The sequence below is a fragment of the Mustela nivalis genome (assembly GCF_964662115.1).
Source record: "Mustela nivalis genome assembly, chromosome: 6".
NCBI lineage: Eukaryota > Metazoa > Chordata > Mammalia > Carnivora > Mustelidae > Mustela > Mustela nivalis.
Genome location: NC_139025.1, coordinates 152,994,541 through 153,015,299, shown reverse-complemented (window position 1 = coordinate 153,015,299; position 20,759 = coordinate 152,994,541). Strand labels below are relative to the sequence as shown.

At 44.8% G+C, this 20,759-nt stretch overlaps 1 protein-coding gene across 3 annotated transcripts in view; it reads right to left on the bottom strand.

Moving 5' to 3' along the window:
- LOC309867399 (endophilin-A3) overlaps window positions 1-20,759 on the bottom strand; it is a 487,937-nt gene that overhangs the window by 193,661 nt on the left and 273,517 nt on the right. For all 3 annotated transcript variants that reach the window (XM_082736215.1, XM_082736212.1, XM_082736211.1), the window contains 2 exons: window positions 10,535-10,580; window positions 870-1,106 (listed from right to left, as the gene is read on the bottom strand). In XM_082736215.1, the coding sequence (XP_082592341.1) occupies window positions 870-1,106; window positions 10,535-10,580 (283 nt within the window). The remainder of the gene's footprint in view (window positions 1-869; window positions 1,107-10,534; window positions 10,581-20,759) is intronic.

The following is a 20,759-nucleotide window of genomic DNA, read 5'->3' as shown; positions in this document are numbered from 1 at the left end:
TGGGGTTCTGCGTCTCCCTGACCTGCTTCACAGTGTTGCGAACTCCGCTCCCAAAAATCTACCGGGATGCACTCACGCTCATTTTTTGAGTAAGTCAGTCATTGCTCCCAAAGACCCAAATCAACAAATTAATTTTAATAAAAGAGTTAGTGGGGGCGCCTGGGTGGCTCAGTGGGTTAAGCCACTGCCTTTGGCTCAGGTCATGATCTCAAGGTCCTGGGATCGAGTCCCGCGTCGGGCTCTCTGCTCAGCGGGGGGTCTGCTTCTCTCTCTCTCTCTCTCTCTCTCTCTCTCTGCCTGCCTCTCTGTCTACTTGTGATCTCTCTCTGTCAAATAAATAAATAAAATCTTTAAAAATAAATAAATAAATAAAAGAGTGAGTGGTTAAAAGGCTCCCCAAACCCATCCACATTACCCTTCCCAAGTTGTGGTTCTCTTACTAGGGTCCCTGGGGCAGCCGCCTCAGCATCTCCCTTGAACTTGTCAGAAATGCAAATTATGGGGCTCCAGCCTAGACCCACTGGGTCAGAGATTCTGGGGGTGGGGGGCCCCCGCACCCTGTGTTTTAACAAGTCCTCCGGGCGATTCTGATGCCGTTTCGAGCTGGAGCACCACTGACCTAGAGGAACCATACGGGGTCATCTACTGTCATCTTCTGAGTCTACCTGGACAAAGTTTATGCTTTTTTAAATAAATAAAACATAATTGGAAGGTGAGTGATGCTCTCTGCCGTATTTTTTTTTTTTTTACATGAGAAGTATCAGAAGCAACGTTTCATCTGCATGAATGAAAGAAGAGAGTCAGGCTCGGTAGGGGGAGTGACCGTGGCGCTGCGGGACCCCAGGGTACGGGAAGCAGGTGTGGCTCACCTGACAGATGCCGCTGATGCACATGTCCAGGGAGTCGGAGCTGCAGCGAGTCCCATCCAGGACCTTGGGAGCCAGCTCCACCACCAGGCTCTGTCCCCGCGCATGACACTTGAGGGCGCAGGGGGCAGCCGGATCGTTGTACCGGGGAAGCCATTCGTAGTAACGACCCTGATACTGGACGTCGTTGTATGCAGAGCACTGCTGGGCTCGGAAGTCCTCGGCATCCGGAGGGCAGTCCTGCGAGCAGAGGAGAAGGGCCACACGCGCATCACTCGGGCAGATCGGCCACCGCAGGGCAGAACAACTTCCCAAGAGTCTCACGAGACCAGACCCCGCCACCGGCTTCTCCCCTGGGAGTCCCCTCATTTCTTCACCTTACGTAAAAGCTCTCTTTTGACCGTCTGGCTTTGAATTTTTCTAGGGGACTCCAGGTCTTTATGGGGAATGTTAATTATCATCCGTGCCTTCAAGAACGGTTTCAGTGGGAAGGGTTGATTGTCCCTGCTTTGGCACCAAACTGCCAAGCTTTGCGAGAACTTGTGTTTGTTTCTTTGTTTCTGTTTTTGTGTTGGTTAATTCGTGTGCCCTTCTTCCCTCCCAGTGGGCGCCCCTCCTCCACCCCATCCTCTCCACTGGAACCAAGGGCCTGCCTTCAACTCACTGGAGGACGGAAAGAGAAAACGGGGCTCTTTCAAATTCTGTCTATAACAACAGCAAGGAAATTCTAAGTAAAAGCTCTAGGGAGCTCTCATATTAACAGTAAAAAGTGTGGGTGCAAGTTTTGATGACTCAGAAACCTTTTTATTTAATTACCAATCCCCCCCACCAAGCCAGATGCTGGCGGACCAATGTTACTTTACTCTTCAGAGTTGGGTACAAACTGCCTAAGTGATGGGAATTCGTTGATCCTATACAAACTTCCCAATGAAAGGAAACAGATATGGAAAGGCAACAAATTATTTTGTGTTGCTTTTCTTATTATAAGGTATTTATCCCAAAGATACAGATGGAGTGAAAAGAAGGGCCATCTGTACCCCAATGTTTATAGCAGCAATGGCCACGGTCGCCAAACTGTGGAAAGAACCAAGATGCCCTTCAACGGACGAATGGATAAGGAAGATGTGGTCCATATACACTACGGAGTATTATGCCTCCATCAGAAAGGATGAACACCCAACTTTTGTATCAACATGGACGGGACTGGAGGAGATTATGCTGAGTGAAATAAGTCAAGCAGAAAGAGTCAATTATCATATGGTTTCACTTATTTGTGGAGCATAACAAATAGCATGATGGACATGGGGAGATGGAGAGGAGAAGGGAGTTGGGGGAAATTGGAAGGGGAGGTGAACCATGAGAGACTATGGACTCTGAAAAACAATCTGAGGCGTTTGAAGTGGCGGGGGGTGTGGGAGGTTGGGATACCAGGTGGTGGGTATTAAGGAGGGCACATATTGCATGGAGCACTGGGTGTGGTGAAAAAACAATGAATACTGTTACGCTGAAAATAAATAAATTAATAAATAAACAAATAAAATCTAAATAAATAAATAAAAATAATCAATGGTTGTTATAAAACCTTTGGGAAATAGTTTCTATTTTAAAAAAGAAGAAGAAGAAGAATAGGAGTGTCTGGGTGGCTCAGTGGGTTAAAGCCTCTGCCTTCGGCTCAGGTCATGGTCCTGGGGTCCTGGGATCAAGTCCTGCATCAGGCTCTCTGCTCAGCAGTGAGCCTGCTTCCTCCTCTTTCAGCCTGCCTCTCTGCCTGCTTGTGATCTCTGCCTGTCCAATAAATAAAACCTTTAAAAAATTTAAAAAAATAAAAGAATAAAGGACAAAGATCCTTGTACCTAAAGTCTTACACAAATCCTTGATGGTTTCCCAAAAACAAATTTCTGGAAATAAAATTTCTGAGAAAAAGGGTGTGTTTGATGAGCTTTTCCAAACATTGCCCAATTACCCTCCAGAAATTTCCATCCTTGTTCTCACCAGGCTCCCTAAATTCCCTTTTTTTCCCCAATCTCTCTTCTCAGCTTGGGTGCTATAATTTGCTAACAGTTTTCTAATCATATTAAATAGAATTTCATTGTCTTAATTTACATTTCCTTTCATATCCTAGGTTTGATTGCTTTCATGTATATTTGCTTTTTGTATTAACTCTTCAAACATTTCCTGTTTTCTGTCCTTCATTTATCTATTGGAATGTTTGACTTTTTACTATTTTTAACAGATAAGAGGATCAACCTTCCTAATGAGGTTATCAACCCTTTGTCATCTGTACTGGAAATATTTTCCCCAGTTGATTTTGGTTTGGGAACTTTGCAAAGTCAAGAAACTTTATATTTCCAGGTAGTCCGCTCTGTTAATATTTCCTTTTAAGGCTTCTTCTGTCTTTAATAAGTTTAGAAATGCTTTTTCTACCCTAACAGATAAATACTGGAATGCTTTTCTAGTTTCTTTCTGGTTTAGCAATTATGTTTAACACTTGGTTACACTGGGAATTTATTTTGACACGTGGTGCAAGGTAGACACTTAACATTTTTTTTTCTACAAAAAATTATTTTTTTAAAGATTTTATTTATTTGACAAAACACAAGTAGGCAGAGAGGGAGGCAGAGGGAGAGGGAGAAACAGGCTCCCCGCTGAGCAGAGAGCTCAATCCCAAGACCCTGGGATCATAACCTAAGCTGAAGGCAGCAGCTTAACCAACTGAGCCACCCAGGCGCCCCTTCCCTACAAAAAATTATTAATAAATTATCGGCCAGAATCTTAAAATTCAATTTCTTTCATTTCTCCCCTTTTTACTACTTAACTTTTGTATCTTGCTGTGTTCCTGCTTCTGGCCTTTATAATCTGCCTCAAATCCTTTTTGGAAGTAGGTAGGGAAGACATAAAATATAAGAAATAAACATCCCCCTGGGATTAGTTGTACTATTTTGCAGTGAATCGTTCCAAAATCCTGTATTGCATCCACATTTTTCTTGTTTCAGAAACATTAAATCTTAACCCAGGTCACACCTATGGAAGAAAGAGTTGATGCAAAGACTAAAACTGGTCGACCTTTCTCTCTTGAAACGAGGACTGTTTTCCATCTGGCCGCACGGAAGATCATCAGTTGATAAAACTGTATGGCCTCCTCTTCCCTTAACTGTGGCCAGTTTTCTCTGTATCTGACTCTTTGAGACGCAAGCCAAAGAATGGAAGAGGAAAGATCTAATCCCCTGAGGAAATGCTTTATCCTAGGCTCACTGATGTGGCAAGCATGCTTTAGGGACTGAAATTGCTTGCTGTCTGACCCCTGACGGTCTTAAACTCCATAAACCAAAGAAATATCACAAAATTAACAAGGCTTCATTAACAGACAGCAGAGGATGCCAGTCTACACTTAGTTCTTGCCCAAAGTGGGGCCTGATTTGGACACGGGACCCAGCCTCATTGGCCACAGCTGATCATCAGAGAGGCAAACACCTGGTCCGTGCCAGGACAATCTTTCCCAGGAACTTGGAACCGCAGCAGAAGAGCTGGGGACTCCCATCCGTCTGAGACAGAGCTAACCATCGCTTTCCTGTTGAGGCAAAGCCAGCCAGCTCTCACAGCAAAGAAGAATGAATTAGACAAGGAAGAAGGAAAGATGAGAAACCATGTCTTTCAATTCAATTACGTAACGTGGGCCCCTCACTTTCTGATTCCTGGGTCCGGGCCCTCAAGGTGTGCTGATGCCCAAATTCTATTAAATAGCCACACATCCATCCGTGAATCCCATTTTTCTTGAGTTACTTTGAGTGCGCTTCTGTCCTGGGAAATGACGATCCCAATGAAGACACCCTTGTATCTGGACAGTGCTTTCCAGTTTACAAGGCGTCGCACTGACATTCCCTTGGAGGTAGGTAGGGTCAGCAGGATCATTACCCTCATTTTATAAACAGAGAAAACTAGGATCCTCTAAGTCTTCAGTCACTAGCCAAAGACACCCGGCGAGACTAGGACAGAGCCAAGACTGATTACCAGACTGACAAGTGCTCCGTGATATGACACCGCTTTCTAGTAATCTTGGAAGACATGGAGGGCTTGCATTAAACACTTGCATTCACTTGGCATTCTTCCAGCGTCAACACGAAGCCTGTCTAGTCGGCTTCTGCTGGGTCCCCTGTGCTGGCTCAAGACAATCTAGGGATTCCTGTGTCTTAAATAGTTTAGTTGACATTTAGGAAGCTCGAATACCAAACGTTCTTCTGCTTCCCTTTCCCTGAGAAGCATTTCCTCATATCAGTTAAGACAACCCACTGGTTAAATATATTTTAGGGGCGTCGCCTAGGTGACAGTCTGTGGAGAACAGAAATGAAAGATCTAATCCCCTGATATCGCGTGGAGAGCCCGTTGTCTCATCGGAGATGCTGCGTCTGCCGCATGACCTACAGGGACCCACTGGGTGACTGTTTGTGTTGATGGACACACAAGGAAGGCTTTGCAGTGAAGGAAATGAAATTGCCCCAAGTGTTAAATTAAAAATTGATTAAGTGGCAGGACGCCTGGACGGCTCAGTCAGTTAAGCATTTGACTCTTGATTTAAATGCAGGTCATGATCTTAGGGTCCTGGGATCGAGCCTGGCATCGGGCTCCATGCTCTGCGGGACGTCTGCTTGGGATTCTCTCTCCCTGTCTCAGTACCTCCCCCTCCGGCATGCTCTCTGGGTCTAAGCGGAATAAGTAAAAATATATTTTAAAAAATTGAAGAAGTGGAGTTGATCAGGAAAGAAGAAATCCCAGATCAGAAAGACTTGACTCAGTCAGGAGGGGGCAGCCAGCCTGGAAAACATAGAAAAGGAGGAGGAGGAGGACACAACTAGTACCCGTGGAGGACCATGCCAAAGACAGAGATCTCTTCTCCCTCCTCAAGCCGAGAGGATACACACGTCATCCTCATGGACAACTGAGCGAGAAATGCAGGGACAGGGAGATCACCTCATCAATGGAACACTTTTATGCAAAAAGGGATAGACCCTCAGCTAAGGATGATTTATATAAAGGGACCGAACCAAGCTTTAATATGGTTTACATATTTCGGTCATTTTTCCTAGATAACCAGTGAGTAGGGACTTAGAAGGAATGGGATTCCTACTGTAAGCAAATTTAAAATTTTTATTTTCTCTTCACGTCCAAGGTGTACTACAACTTGGCATCCTCTAATATCACTGAAGCCAAATTTCTAGCATGGAAATGAATTATAAGTGGCCATGATAAGAAGACAGCAAATGGTGCATCACGGAAAAGTGATGTTTCAGAGGAGATTTGGGATGATAGGATGTTTTTTAGGACAACTCTGGGAATCTTTCCTATACAAGCAACAGGGACCCAGCAGAAATGAAGTCCGTAGCAGTGAGGGACAGGGACCGGGCGTGACCAGCAAGGGTGGACGTTTGTGAGCTGAACACAAGAAAGTCTAAGCAGATTCTGGAGGTCCTTGGAGGCAAGGCAGGACCCACGGAGGGGACTGCAAGCGTGGCACTTTAAAAGGACCTGTGTGACGGCAGGCTGGACCGGAGTAGGAGCAGCGACAGTGCAAAATAAAGAACACCTCTACGAGGAAACTGCCAGAGCTCAGCCGTCCACAGGACCCATAGCACGAAGAGTCTTTCAAGGGTCCCATCAAATGTCATCTGTCTTCTCTGGAAAGCCGCCGGGGACCCCACTGTGCAGAATCAACCACTGTTCCCTCCGTGCTCACATAAACACGTGTCCATGCTGCAAAACCCTCGGACCAAATCATGATATGCTTGTTTTTAAAGGCGTTTTCCTTCTGCTCTGTTCCAGCCCTGCCTTTGATCCCGTAAACCCCGATACAAAAAGGAGAGGTCAGTGGTTTCAAGCACTAGAACTCCTTGCTGACAGGCGTGCCTTCCCTTGGAAAGTCTCCACTTGCTCTGGGAGACGCCCGGTAAGGGAAGGTCTTCACGGAGGCCTCAGGGGTCTGGGCCTGGCCGTCGGGATCTTTGCAGGATGCTGACCGGAGGGTTCTCTCTGAAGGTGGCAGCTACCGGGGGTTACGGAATGTTCCAGCCCAAAGCTCCATTTTCCCCCAACAGAATGACCCCAGGGAGAGCCGCTGCGGGGAGGCCCACTGTAGCGGGGGGGGGGGGCGTGTGGCGCTCACTCCCCAGCAGTGCCTCTCATTCCACCCGGGGAGTAAGTTTTCTTCCTCTCTGCCCTCGGAATGTCACTCCCCATCACATCCGCACTTTCTCACAGGAGGACATTCGATCCTGCCTTGAGTGCTCGGAGCTCACTCTTCCTGGGCAGACATCAGAAATGCTGCTGTCGGGTCTGTCCGCATCAAGCCCGAGCCTTGCCTGCAGCAGGGCGACACCCCCCTCCCTGGGGCTGGGGCACGGAAGGCCCACGGCCATGGGGAACTTGCTCTCCCTGGACTTCCCCTCCGCTGCCTCTCCTCTCCCTGACCCCTGGCCCTGGCCCACTGTGGCCAGTCAGAAGGTCTATCCTACAGCTCCTGGGGTCGGTGGTTCTATGACGGTCTCGGAAGGGGGAATGCTCCTGCAACTCCCCCTGGGAGTCATGGGCTCCTGAGGCAGGAGGAGCAGTCGTATTCGCTGTCACCGGTCATCTGACAAGGCTCCAAACCTCGCAGGCTCCTTTCCAAGAGGCAGTCTGGCATCGCACAGTGGCTAGAAGCGTGCACTCCAGAGCCTGCAGCGCGACTGCCGGGGTCTAGCTCAGCTCTGTGCCCCCGGACACGTTTCCTACATTTCCTCCTGTGTGAGAGTGGAAGCAAGGGCCGTCCGGGTGGCTCGGTCGGTGGAGAATCTGACTCTTGATGTTTGGCTCAGGGGATGATCTCAGGGTTGTGGGATGGAGCCCCACACAGGGTTCTGCACTCAGGGGAGTCTGCTTGAGATTCATTCTCTCTCTCTCTCTCTCTCTCCCTCTCTCTCCGCCTCTCCCCCTTTCAAATAAATGTTTTTTTAAAAGTGGAAATCAAAATAACATCTACTTTGTAGAGATATTATGGGGATTAAGTCAGTGGATTCGTGCATAGGCACTTAGAACAATGCCTAGCGTTCAGGAAGTGCCACAGGAAGTAGCATTCAGAATGCAGGGGGCCTGTTAGTATTATTATTGTGGTTGTTGTTGTTGATGTTGTTAATGGCAGTGACCTGTGTTCCTCCCCAGGGCAGGCTTCCCTGATCACCAAGACTGGGACGGTGAGGTCCCTCAGGTGGGAACAGGGGGATCTTGCAGCCCCCAAACGGGGGCTCTCATGCCCCTGGAAATACAGGCGTCAGCGTCTCTGAATCCCAAGGCAAATCTCCCTCGTAAGAGCACCTCGTCTTGGACTCACTCAAGGCAGCTTCCTTCAGAAGAGGGGGTGATGGGCCCCATTTCCAGGGAAAAGGGAAGTCCCTGACTGTCAATGGAGTGTGGCCTGTCTGCAGCGGGGACACTGCATGGCTGTGAGAAGCAACAGCAGTCGTGCCGTGACGGGACCTCACTTCTCTCCCCACTGGAGGTAGGTGGCAGACGGGTCCCCCCCTCCTGCTCTCGGCACCACCCTGGGTAGCAGGAAGGGGGAGATCTCAAAGGGGGTGATTCTAAACCTCAATTAATAAAGCAGGAAGCAATTCAAGAAAGGATGTGACTATGTTTGAACCCTGAGTTCCTGTGGTTACGTCCACTCACGGTGCCTGACATCCTGGCCATGTTTCTATTGTCTATTCTCAGGAACACAGTGTGTCGTCTCTCCTGGGGAGACCACCGGCCCTGTCGTGGGGACTACACGGGGCCACCTCTGATCCGCGGGACACCTGAGGCTGCAGAGCCAGAGCCTGGCACACGGAGGTGGACGGTGTCCTGAACACTTCTGCCCCGAAAGGCCTGCCACCACCCCCCACTTCTTTCCCTAACAGGAATTCTGTTCAATCTCTGAGTTAGCAAAGACAAGCACGGCGACTAATGTCGCGTTCTTATGAAATCTCTCGACAGACCCCAACTCAGAAAACCAAAAAAGGCAACATTCACGTGGCGGTCCTGCCCACTGGTCACCACTTTCTAACCCTCCAACCCTCCGCAGCCTACAGGTGGTCAAGGCTTCCGCAGGGTCCTCCCAGAGGGGCCCTCGCGCAGAGACCACAGGTCCTGCCAAGACCACGGGGCCTCAGGGGCCTGGGATCTTCCCTCAAGCTCACCTAAATCCTAACCATTGCACCCACTATGCACTGGTTTTAGTAGATTATATTGTATGTCTACACTGTGTGACCCAACGCTCCTAGACCCCCTTGTGCTGAAGAAAGGTGTCTTTTCAGAATTAACGAGAGCAGAATCTCTCTCTCTTTCTCTCTCTCTCTCTCTCTCTGTCACACACACACACACACACACACACACACAGAAACCCAAGACTGAAATCTCAAAGGGCAACACCTTGATCTGGGCATTTAACACGAATTCCCCCCGACAGTTTCAGAACATGGCAGGGTGGGCGACTGGGTGTAATTTATCGTCGAATGGCTGCAAGGAAATTGTGGTCACTTGTTAAAGTGGCCCTTTTGTAACAAGAAAAAAAGCCCTCAAAACAAACAACAGCAAAGACAAACAAACAAAAATACACAGCCCCGCAAAAGGCAGTGCATAGAAATGTCTCCGAGATAAAGCCCTCTGTGCCGAAGCTCGTGCTTGCAGGAGAAAACAAAGCCAGACTGGGTTTGTGCTAAAGGTCCAAGTCGACCTCTCTGCCTCCCTCCCACACCCCCCAGCTGGACCTCAGCTCATTTAATTACACATCACGCCCATGTGCGTCCCCCAAGTCCTCACCCCTCCCCCCTGGTCACAGGACATGTGAAATCTATTTGCTTTGTGGCCCCAGATTCCTCCAGGGACATGATGGACACCGGTCTGTCTGGCCAGGAGCCGAGTGGGGTGGAGCAGTCTGAATGCCCAGTTAAACAGGAACCCACACCTGCCACCTGAGTTTGAAGCCTGTTGAGAGAGACAACTGTGTCTGCTTTATCTCTGATGAGAACAGACTGGCGGCACGGCTGCGCCCTGTGGTCAGAAGGTCTCGCTCCCAGCGCCTCTCACTACTGCCCCGGGTTGGCAGGGCTGCCTCCCAGGACACATCTAGGTCTGCAGGACAAAACCGTGTCCTGACGTAGGATGTTCTTGAACCACCGATAGAGCGCTCTTAAACACCTCGAACGGTGGACAGGGCAGGTGGTTTGGAGCGGGAAGAACACCATAGACCTGTTCAAGTCTGTGCTCTCCCATTGTGGCCATGGGAAAGGAATTTTACCCCAGGCCCTCATTTGCTAAAGAGAAATCGCCACACCTTGTCTGCCTCAATCTCAGACAGTGTGAGGGTGGGGGGGGGGCACCCTGTACATAACGCACTTGAACTCTGAAGGTATTTACAGGTATCACGTATTGTTTCCACGAATTCAGAAACTACTAAATACTTACCAAATCAGTTTATACATATAAAAAGGCCCCAAAAGGTAGTACACATGGAAGGTATGAGATACACAAAATCTGTTGTCAATTAAAAAATGTTTACCGTTTCCCCAAAGGGTACCAAGGGGTCATTAGCTTTACAGCACACATAATCTTCCAAAAGAACCCATGAGTTTTACCGGTCTAGCTGTTCTTCTTACAGGACTTACATGGTTGCTGCATGTCTTGTATCGAATATTCTGTCCTTCGCAGTTCCTAGAGGGGGAAAAAAAACAAGAGGGAAAAAGAAATGATTTCATAGAAGTGGCAAGCAGCTCAAAAGAAAGAGGATAGAGGGAGGGCGGGAGGAGCAGAGGGAGAGGGAGGAGGAAAGAAGGAGGAAAAAGAAAGAAAACGAGGGAGTGTGGGAGTGAGGGGAAAGAAGGGAAGAAGGAAGGAAAGAAAAAAGAAAAAGTGCAACACAAGGTGATACTCACGAAACTTACATCAGTCTGTGTTACCTCAGAGATTCCAAGTGTAAATTCTAAGAAATAACTTTCAAAGAATCAGAAGGGCAGAAGGTCTCATGAAAGTGTCCCTTTGAACAGAGAGTGAATTCTTCAGCTGAATCAATGGAATGCTACTACTTACGTGCAGTTTGCACCCTGGGAGCCACGGAACCCCTGACATTAATGTGTAACGTGTGTGCCTACTTGTGGTTTTTTTTTTTTCTGTGAAAAGGAAGAGGAAGCTCCGGGTGGATGCATTCGTGCACGGTGTCCCCCCGCTCCCTGAAGGACCCTAAGCTGGCTGGGCTCTCCGTGACCTCTGTCTGTAATCAGTACGATGGACTCCGTGAGACGCTGGCTAGAGGCAACGCTTCCACATTTTCTTCCAACTATTGGCCTTACGGAACGGAAGCTGCAAAATCGTGTCCAGGTGATTTCCCTGGGATGCTGGTGCTATAGGGTCCGAAGTCATCTGTAGGCTTGAGAACCCCCCCAAATGACCCCCACGAGCTCTATCCTCCCCTCCAGCCAGTGGCTCGGGAACCTTGCCACTTGTTCTCCTGGCCCTGTCTTCCTTAGGATGCTCAGGGTTCCAACCTGCAGGTGCTTTCCTCAACCAGGGCTTGCTGCTCTGTAGTTTGTATTAACTCCTTACAGCTAGCTGGTCTGCTAACGGTACTTCCCAGCTTCTCTGTTATATATTCTTTTTTTTTTTTTTTTAAACCTTTGATTTACCTGGTCAGTTCAATGGCAGATTCGCAGCAAAGAAAGCTAAACACAGGCTTCACTCAACCTCTGGCTTTAAAAGTTGGTTGATACTATTTCAATGTTTTAAAATATTTAGTCTTAGAAGAATAGAAAATTTTTTTAAAAGATTTTATTTATTTGAGAGAGAGTGAGAGATCATAAGCAGGGGGGAAGGGGCAGAGGAAGAGGAAGAAGCAGACTCCCCACTGAGCAGGGAGTCCGATGCGGGGCTCGATCCCGGGACTCCAGGATCATGACCTGAGCAGAAAGCAGGTGCTTAACCAACTAAGCCACCCAGACACTGCAAGAAAATACATTTTTAAGAACTGGGTCTGAGTGGGGGCACCCGGGTGGCTCAGTCAGTTAAGCATCTGACTCCTGATTTGGGGGCTCAGGTCATGATCTCAGGGTCCTGACATGGAGCCCTGCACTGGGCTCACTCACTGAGATCTTCTCTTTCCCTTCCCTCTGCTCCTCCCTCTCTTAAAAAAAAAAAAGTGGATCTGGATGGATCTGATCTTTGGCTGCTACGGTTTAAATAGGAGCCTCTATGACATCATTGATAATCCGTTTCAGTAATATACCATCATCGCACATACCTGCTGACGATTTCATTCTTATTGATTACAAAAAGAGTACGTGAAAACTAATAGTACGCCAAGAAGTGTAAAGGAGAATAATCAGTCTTTCTAAATCCCATCACCAAGACCTTCCTTCTCCCTACTTTGGCATTTAATCACCCCATGTTTCTGAGTGACTTACGGATGTGAAATCCTAGTACAATTCAGCCTTGCATTAGTTTTCATCTCATATAACAAGCAGACCCTCATTTCATTACTAATTCTTCGGAGAAATTATTTCAGTAACTATGTAATAGTCCATTATACAGACACTGCATTTTTTGTAGACCTGAATTTAAATGTTCTTAATTGTGGTGAAACACACATACCATAAATTTACCAACGTAACCGTTTTTGGATACACAGTCCAGCATTAAGTACATCCACATTGCTGTACAGACAATGTGTGGTCATTTATGCTGCGTCTTTTTTCCCCATGCTTCTTACATTTACATATGGTAGAATTCACCTTTTGGGGGGTGTACAATTTTACGAGTTTTAACGAATCCATCCTCCACGTGAGTAATTTTCTTTTACTGGCATGGTTATTTTGTATTTTATGTTTGACCCTTTCTGATCCTGCTTTCCACTTTTTCTTTCTTTGCAATCCTTCTCAAACTATCCACATTCATCTCATACCATCTCTTCCTGTCTGTTCCACGTGTAGCACGGATCCCTATTGGGATTACGGAGACAACATACGGGAAGAAGAACTTTGGGAGTGGGGGGAAAAATCACAGCATTATGGCTGCCTCGGAAAGCATTATCTAAATGACAGTTAAAGTTCTGAACTCAAAGGCAGACCACGTATACAATCAGTTGCCCTCGCTTAGTACAATTCTTACACGTTCGGGATTAGGACATCTTCCCAGATGCTATGTTAGTAATAGGTTGACCAGTCTCCGCATCTTGTAACATTGCCTATTTCCTCTGTTTTGTGTCTTGTCATACATGACCCTCAAGTTTATTAAACTTTCGATGAGACTACATGAAACTTGAAACATTCAAGAAGGACCAAACTGGGAGGCTGGCGGGAAAACCGGATTATAGGGTGGAGAAGTCTCTCTCTTGGTCAACGGGAAGTGACGCCATTCTCCTGGGAGAGAAGAGCTAAGCCAGTGGACAAGGTCATGCACTTACATGACTTATTTCATTGTGCTTTTATGTGCAGGGGGTGAGGAGAGAAGAAAATAAATTACAGAAAAAAGTGGTGGACGGGGATTTAAAGTACTCTGTTTATTTTGGAAAGGCCCCAACTGAGAAAAGCAGCTAATAGATTAGGGAAGTGATAACCAAAACCTTTTGTACCACACTGACTTAGAACCCTAAAAGCTTTTAATTTTACTGTCCAGAGACCAGGCAAATTGCAAAGAAACAAGTTAAGAGAGTATTTGAATTGAAATACTGATATACAGAAAAACAAAACAGTCAAAACCTATAAAGAATGATATTCTCTTTAAAAACATTCTGGAACTTCAGAAAAAATGATTTCAGAGGCATTGATACCACTTGTTTAACTTCAGTGGTTTTTTAAATGAGAAGCAAAACTACTGTTGTAGGGATGCCTGGGTGGCTTGGTCAGTGAAGCATGTGCCTTCGGCTCAAGTCATGATCCCAGGGTCCTGGGATCGAGTCCCACATCGGGCTGCCTGCTCAGTGAGAGCCTGATTCTCCCTCTCCACCCTGCTTGTGTTCTCTCTTGCTATCTTGTCACTACCTATCTCTCTCTCAAATAAATAAATAAAATCTTTAAAAAAGAAAGAAAAGAAAAACTACTTTTGTAAAAAGAAATTTAAAACTAAAAGGAAAAAAACGTATCCTTGAAAACAGCTTCTTGTTGTGTCAGGTCTGTTGTACAGACCAGACTGTCACAGTCTACACCCCATTGCCATCTGCTGTGCCCTGATTGTAAGCCTGGGACCCAGGAGGCACGAACCTGCGTCTTAACCGATGAGACCAAAAATGTAAACCTAAGACATGAGGCTATCGCCACAACCAATCCCACTACAAGGGCAGCAAAGTGACATGGAAAGAGAGTATTTTACTTCATGAACTCTCAAATACAGAGTACCATTCTGGATTCATTCCTTCATTCCTTCTCCAAGAACTTCTTATGGTGAACCTACTAAGTACCAGAATGTGGTTATAAATATGAGGGAAGACCACCTCTCAATTCCCCGAACCAACCAGTAGTAAGATTTTTTTTTTTTTAACCCAACTATCTGGCCAACATTTTTAACGTCGTCCTTCACATCAACCGAACACACAGTAAACTCACTGACTGATCTCTATGGATGTGGTATGTCCTGGTGATACTTCAGTATGAAAATGAATGACCACTTTGTGAAACAGGCATGAAATGAAATTCAAGTTATTTTAAAGTTAAGGACACTGGAGTCCTAATTCCCCAAGCAGGAACCTGCCAGCTTATTCTGGAAATAATTCCTTTGGCCCCAAGCAACCAAGCTGCAGAAAGATTGCTTCCAAGTTTTTAATTTCATTCTAATTATTATATGCAAGAGCTCATGGTTATCAGGAGTAAATGAAAATTCAAGAACATCATTTCACGATTATGTATTTTCTACCCATTACAACATTCGTAACACCCTGAAATTGGAGATTTTTGAAGCCATAAATTTATGAATATATAAAAAACATATGTTGATTTCACATGAGGATACATTAAAAACATTAATAAAATTTCCCTGGAGTTTATAGCAGTATAATTTATTACACTCATTTGATGATATAGTGACTCAAATACTCGAGTCTTAAAGACAGTGAAGCATGAGTTTTGAAGAATAAAAATATAATTAATTTTTTAACTAGTAGTTAACTTAAACCTGTTTCCCATGGTTGGCAGTTGACTAGCATATCGAGTTACAAACTTCTGCAAGAAAGACCTTCTGGCTGGGTGACGGTCGGCAATGCAAAAACACTGACTGTGAATTTAAATATAATCAAATCCTGAAATAACATTATCCACAAAGAAATCAATGAACAAAATAGCTGCATTCACTCCCTTCCCTAAATCGGGAATTTAAATAAGCACCCTGATAAAAAAGAGATGGCACCGAAATGCTTTCAAAAGCTTTGAGATGGTGCTTTATTTGATTTTATATGTATCCACCTCTGTCTTCCTCCTCCAAGAAAAATGGACCACAGAGCTCCCTATTTATGAAGATTTAATAAGTCTCCAAGTCTCTCCTAGGATAAAGAGACCTGATAAGCTTTCCAAGGGAAGTAAACCTACTTCTTAACCCCAGGGTACTTTCAAAGTGACAGTAAACATTTTTAATGTGGGAAGGGGTCGGGAATGATGAAAGTTTGAGGCTGCCCAAAAGGGGGAAGCAGGGACGTGTTGAACCATTAATTCATCTGTTGCCCTTCTTCTGAATTGCTATAATTCAATTTTTAGGCAGAGACATGATGTTACTGCCCCTGTTTCTCATGAGAGATGTGGAGGGAATGGGGGGGGGGTGTGCCACAGGCCTGGCCCCATGCCAGGATCCAAGCTGGTGACAGGACATATGATATATATCACCATACCTTTATCTGACTATACATACCACAGGGCATACTATTCTCGCATTCAATTTTTTAGAATACTTGATTAGGATCTTTCCTCGCCTGATATATTTTTCAAATTAGATGACTCAGGGAGTAAACAAATTTGGAGACTCTCAGGCCTAAGAACAAATTTCAGAAGACAAGTTAAGATTTGTTCATAAATAGGCTAAAAAAACACTAACGTCCTAAAAAACTGAAACGAATTAAGCAAGTACTGCTTCAGGAATGAACACTTGAAATAGAGACGCAATATGTATAACTGAATTGTTTTTGTGTTCTTACAAGTATTTTATTATGAAATGTTTTAAGTCCACACAAAAAAAGTAAGAATGACACAAACTCGTATACCCACTAGTAAGCCTCATTGTTTCTTAAAGTTTTCTTTGGAATTATTTTTAAGGAATGCATCAGTCCTGGGGCACCTGAGTGGCTTAGTCGTTAAGCAACTGCTTTTGGCTCAGATCATGATCCTGGGGTACTAGAATCCAGCCCTGCATTGGGCTCCCTGTTCGGCAAGAAGCCTGCTTCTCCCTCTCCCACTCCCTCCACTTGTGTTCCCACCCTCAGTATCTTTCTCTGTGTCAAAGAAAGAGAGAGAGAGAGAAAGAAAGGAAGGAAGGAAGGAAGGAAGGAAGGAAGGAAGGAAGAAAGAAAGGAATCATTACAGACATGTCTCCAAAGGCAAGGAAAACAAAAGCGAAAATGAACTTTTGGGACTTCATCGAGATAAAAGCCTTCTGCACAATAAAGGAAATAGTCAACAGAACAAAGAGGCAACTCATGGAATGGGAGAAGATATTTGCAAATGACACTACAGTTAAAGGGCTGATATCCAAGATCCATAAAGAACTTCTCAAACTCAACAGCCAAAAAACAAAGAGGTTAAAAATGGGCAGAAGACATGAACAGAGACTTCTCCAAAGAAGAACACAAATGGCTAACAGACACATGAGAAAATGTTCATCATCATTAGCCATCAGGGAGATTCAAATCAAAACCACATTGAGATACCACCTACACCAGTTAGAATGGTCAAAATTGACAAGTCAAGAAATAACGAGTATTGGAGAGGTTGTGGAGAAAGGGGAATCCTCTTAGGCTGTTGGTGGGAATGCAAGTTGGTGCAGCCACTCTGGAAACAGTATGGAGGTTCCTCAAAAAGTTAAAAGTAGAGCTACCCTATGACCTAGCAATTGCACTACTGGGCATTTACCCCAAAGATACATATGTAGTAACAAGAAGGGCCACATGCACCCCAATGTTCACAGCAGCAATGTCCACAATTGCCAAACTGTGGAAGAGCCATGATACCCTTCAACAGTCCAAGGGATACAGAAGTTGTGGTCTATATACTCAATGGAATATTACACAGCCATCAGAAAGGATGAATACCCAACTTTTGCATCAACATGTATGGGATTGGAGGAGATTACGCTGAGTGAAATAAGTCAAGCAGAGAAAGTAAATTGTCATATGGTTTCATTTATTTGTGGAACGTAAGAAGTAGCATGGAGGACATTAGGAGAAAGAAGGGAAAAATAAAGAGGGAGAAATCAGGGCGGGAGACGAACCATGAGAGACTATGGACTCCTGGACTCTGGGAAACAAACAGGGTTTTAGAGGGAAGGGGAAAGGAGGAGGGATTATCCTGCTGTTGGGTACTGAGGAGAGCATGGATTGCATGGAGCACTGGGTGTTATATATGCAACAATGAATCATGGAACACTACATCAAAAACTAAAAAAAATTAAATCAACTCTATGGTCAACTAATCTTCGACAAAGCAGGAAAAAGTGTCCAATGGAAAAAAGACAGCCTCTTCAATAAATGGTGTTGGGAAAATTGGACAGCCACATGCAGAAAAATGAAATTGGAACATTTCCTTACACCACACACGAAAATAGACTCAAAATGGATGAAAGACCTCAATGTGCGAAAGGAATCCATCAAAATCCTTGAGGAGAACACAGGCAGCAACCTCTTCGACCTCAGCCGCAGCAACATCTTCCTAGGAACAACGCCAAAGGCAAGGGAAGCAAGGGCAAAATGAACTATTGGGATTTCATCAAGATCAAAAGCTTTGCACAGCAAAGGAAACAGTTAACAAAATCGAAAGACAACTGACAGAATGGGAGAAGATATTTGCAAACAACATATCAGATAAAGGACTAGTGTCCAAAATCTATAAAGAACTTAGCAAACTCAACACCCAAAGAACAAATAATCCAATCAAGAAATGGGCAGAGGACATGAACAGACATTGCTGCAAAGAAGACATCCGGATGGCCAACAGACACATGAAAAAGTGCTCCATATCACTCGGCATCAGGGAAATACAAATCAAAACCACAATGAGATATCACCTCACACCAGTCAGAATGGCTAAAATCAACAAGTCAGGAAATGACAGATGCTGGCGAGGATGTGGAGAAAGGGAACCCTCCTACACTGTTGGTGGGAATGCAAGCTGGTGCAGCCACTCTGGAAAACATCATGGAGGTTCCTCAAAATGTTGAAAATAGAACTGCCATATGACCCAGCAATTGCACTATTGGGTATTTACCCTAAAGATGCAAACGTAGTGATCCAAAGGGGCACGTGCACCCGAATGTTTATAGCAGCAATGTCCACAACAGCCAAACTATGGAAAGAACCTAGATGTCCATCAACAGATGAATGGATCAAGAAGATGTGGTATATATACACAATGGAATACTATGCAGCTATCAAAAGAAATGAAATCTTGCCATTTGCAACAACATGGATGGAACTAGAGCGTATCATGCTTAGCGAAATAAGTCAAGCAGAGAAAGACAACTATCATATGATCTCCCTGATATGAGGAAGTGGTCATGCAACATGGGGGCTTAAGTGGGTAGAAGAAGAATCAATGAAACAAGATGGGATTGGGAGGGAGACAAACCATAAGTGACTCTTAATCTCACAGAACAAACTGAGGGCTGCTGGGGGGAGGGGGGTTGGGAGAAGGGGGTGGGATTATGGACATTGGGGAGGGTATGTGCTTTGGTGAGTGCTGTGAAGTGTGTAAACCTGGTGATTCACAGACCTGTACCCCTGGGGATAAAAATATATGTTTATAAAAATAAAAAATTTTTTAAAAAATGAAAAAATAAATAAATTACCACAAAAAAAAACTAATGATGGTTGTCTTTCTCCGCTTGACTTATTTCGCTAAGCATGATATGCTCTAGTTCCATCCATGTCGTCGCAAATGGCAAGATTTCATTTCTTTTGATGGCTGTATAGTATTCCATTGTGTATATATACCACATCTTCTTGATCCATTCATCTGTTGATGGACATCTAGGTTCTTTCCATAGTTTGGCTATTGTGGACATTGCTGCTATAAACATTCGAGTGCACGTGCCCCTTCGGATCACTACGTTTGTATCTTTAGGGTAAATACCCAGTAGTGCTACTGATATGAGGAACTGGAGATGCAACATGGGGGATTAAGGGGGTAGGAGAAGAATCAATGAAACAAGATGGGATTGGGAGGGAGACAAACCATAAGCGACACTTACTCTCACAAAACAAACTGAGGGTTGCTGGGGGGAGGGGGGTTGGGAGAAGGGGCTGGGGTTATGGACATTGGGGAGGGTATGTGCTATGGTGAGTGCTGTGAAGTGTGTAAACCTGGCAATTCACATACCTGTACCCAGGGGGATAAAAATATATTACACGTTTATAAAAATTAAAAAATTAATTAAAAAAAACTAATGATGGACTGTACGATGACTAACATAAAAAAAAAAGAAAAGAAGTGTATCATGACAGATACAGTGGAAGTCCCCTGCCAAACCCCTTCAATCCTATTCTCTTGCCCCCCTCTGCAGAGGCAAAGAAATAAGTGGTATCAGAGCGTACATGACCTTCCACAACTTGATTTTTAAAAATTTGTATCAACACTATGTTTTTGAGAACATCCATGTTGACAGATGCAACTCAATTTCATCCATTTTTATGGTTCCATGGGAACACCATGTTTTCCTAAAACCCCGATTTTCCTAAAGTTGATGAAGATTCTGCAAAAAGCAATCTTATGCAATAGCCTTAGGTATATCTGCATGCATTTCCATGGGATACATACCAGGGTGGGTCTATTCTCTTGTGGGCACTTACAGCTTCGCTGTGACTAGATACTGACATACTGCTCTCCGAAGGGAGAATACCAATTTTCACCCCCATTCATAGTGCAGGAAGGTTTTAATTTTCATACATCTAGGTCAATATTTGGCATTTTAAAATGTTTAGGTGGTGGGTATCAGAGAGGGCAGGGATTGCATGGAGCACTGGGTGTGGTGCAAAAACAATGAATACTGTTACACTGAAAAGAAATTAAAAAAAATTTTAAAAAAATAAAATGTTTTACATTTTGTGTAATCTGAAGAAATAAAATATCTCATTTTGCGTTCTTTTGTGTCTTTTTGTGAATGAGGTTAATATCACCATTTGTTTCTGACTAAGCAGCTTTCCCTTCTGTGAATTTCCTGTTCACATTCTTTTTTTTTTTCTTGTATTTTTTTTTATTAAATTGATTTATTTATTTTCAGAAAAACAGTATTCATTATTTTTTCACCACACCCAGTGCTCCATGCAATCCGTGCCCTCTATAATACCCACCACCTGGTACCCCAACCTCCCACCCCCCCCGCCACTTCAAACCCCTCAGATTGTTTTTCAGAGTCCATAGTCTCATGATTCACCTCCCCTTCCAATTTACCCCAACTCCCTTCTCCTTTCTAACACCCCTTGTCCTCCATGATAATAGTTATGCTCCACAGATAAGTGAGACCATATGACAATTGACTCTCTCTGCTTGACTTATTTCACTCAGCATAATCTCTCCAGTCCCGTCTATGTTGCTACAAAAGTTGGGTATTCATCCTTTCTGATGGAGGCATAATACTCCATAGTGTATATGGACCACATCCTCCGTATCCATTCGTCCGTTGAAGGGCATCTTGGTTCTTTCCATAGTTCACATT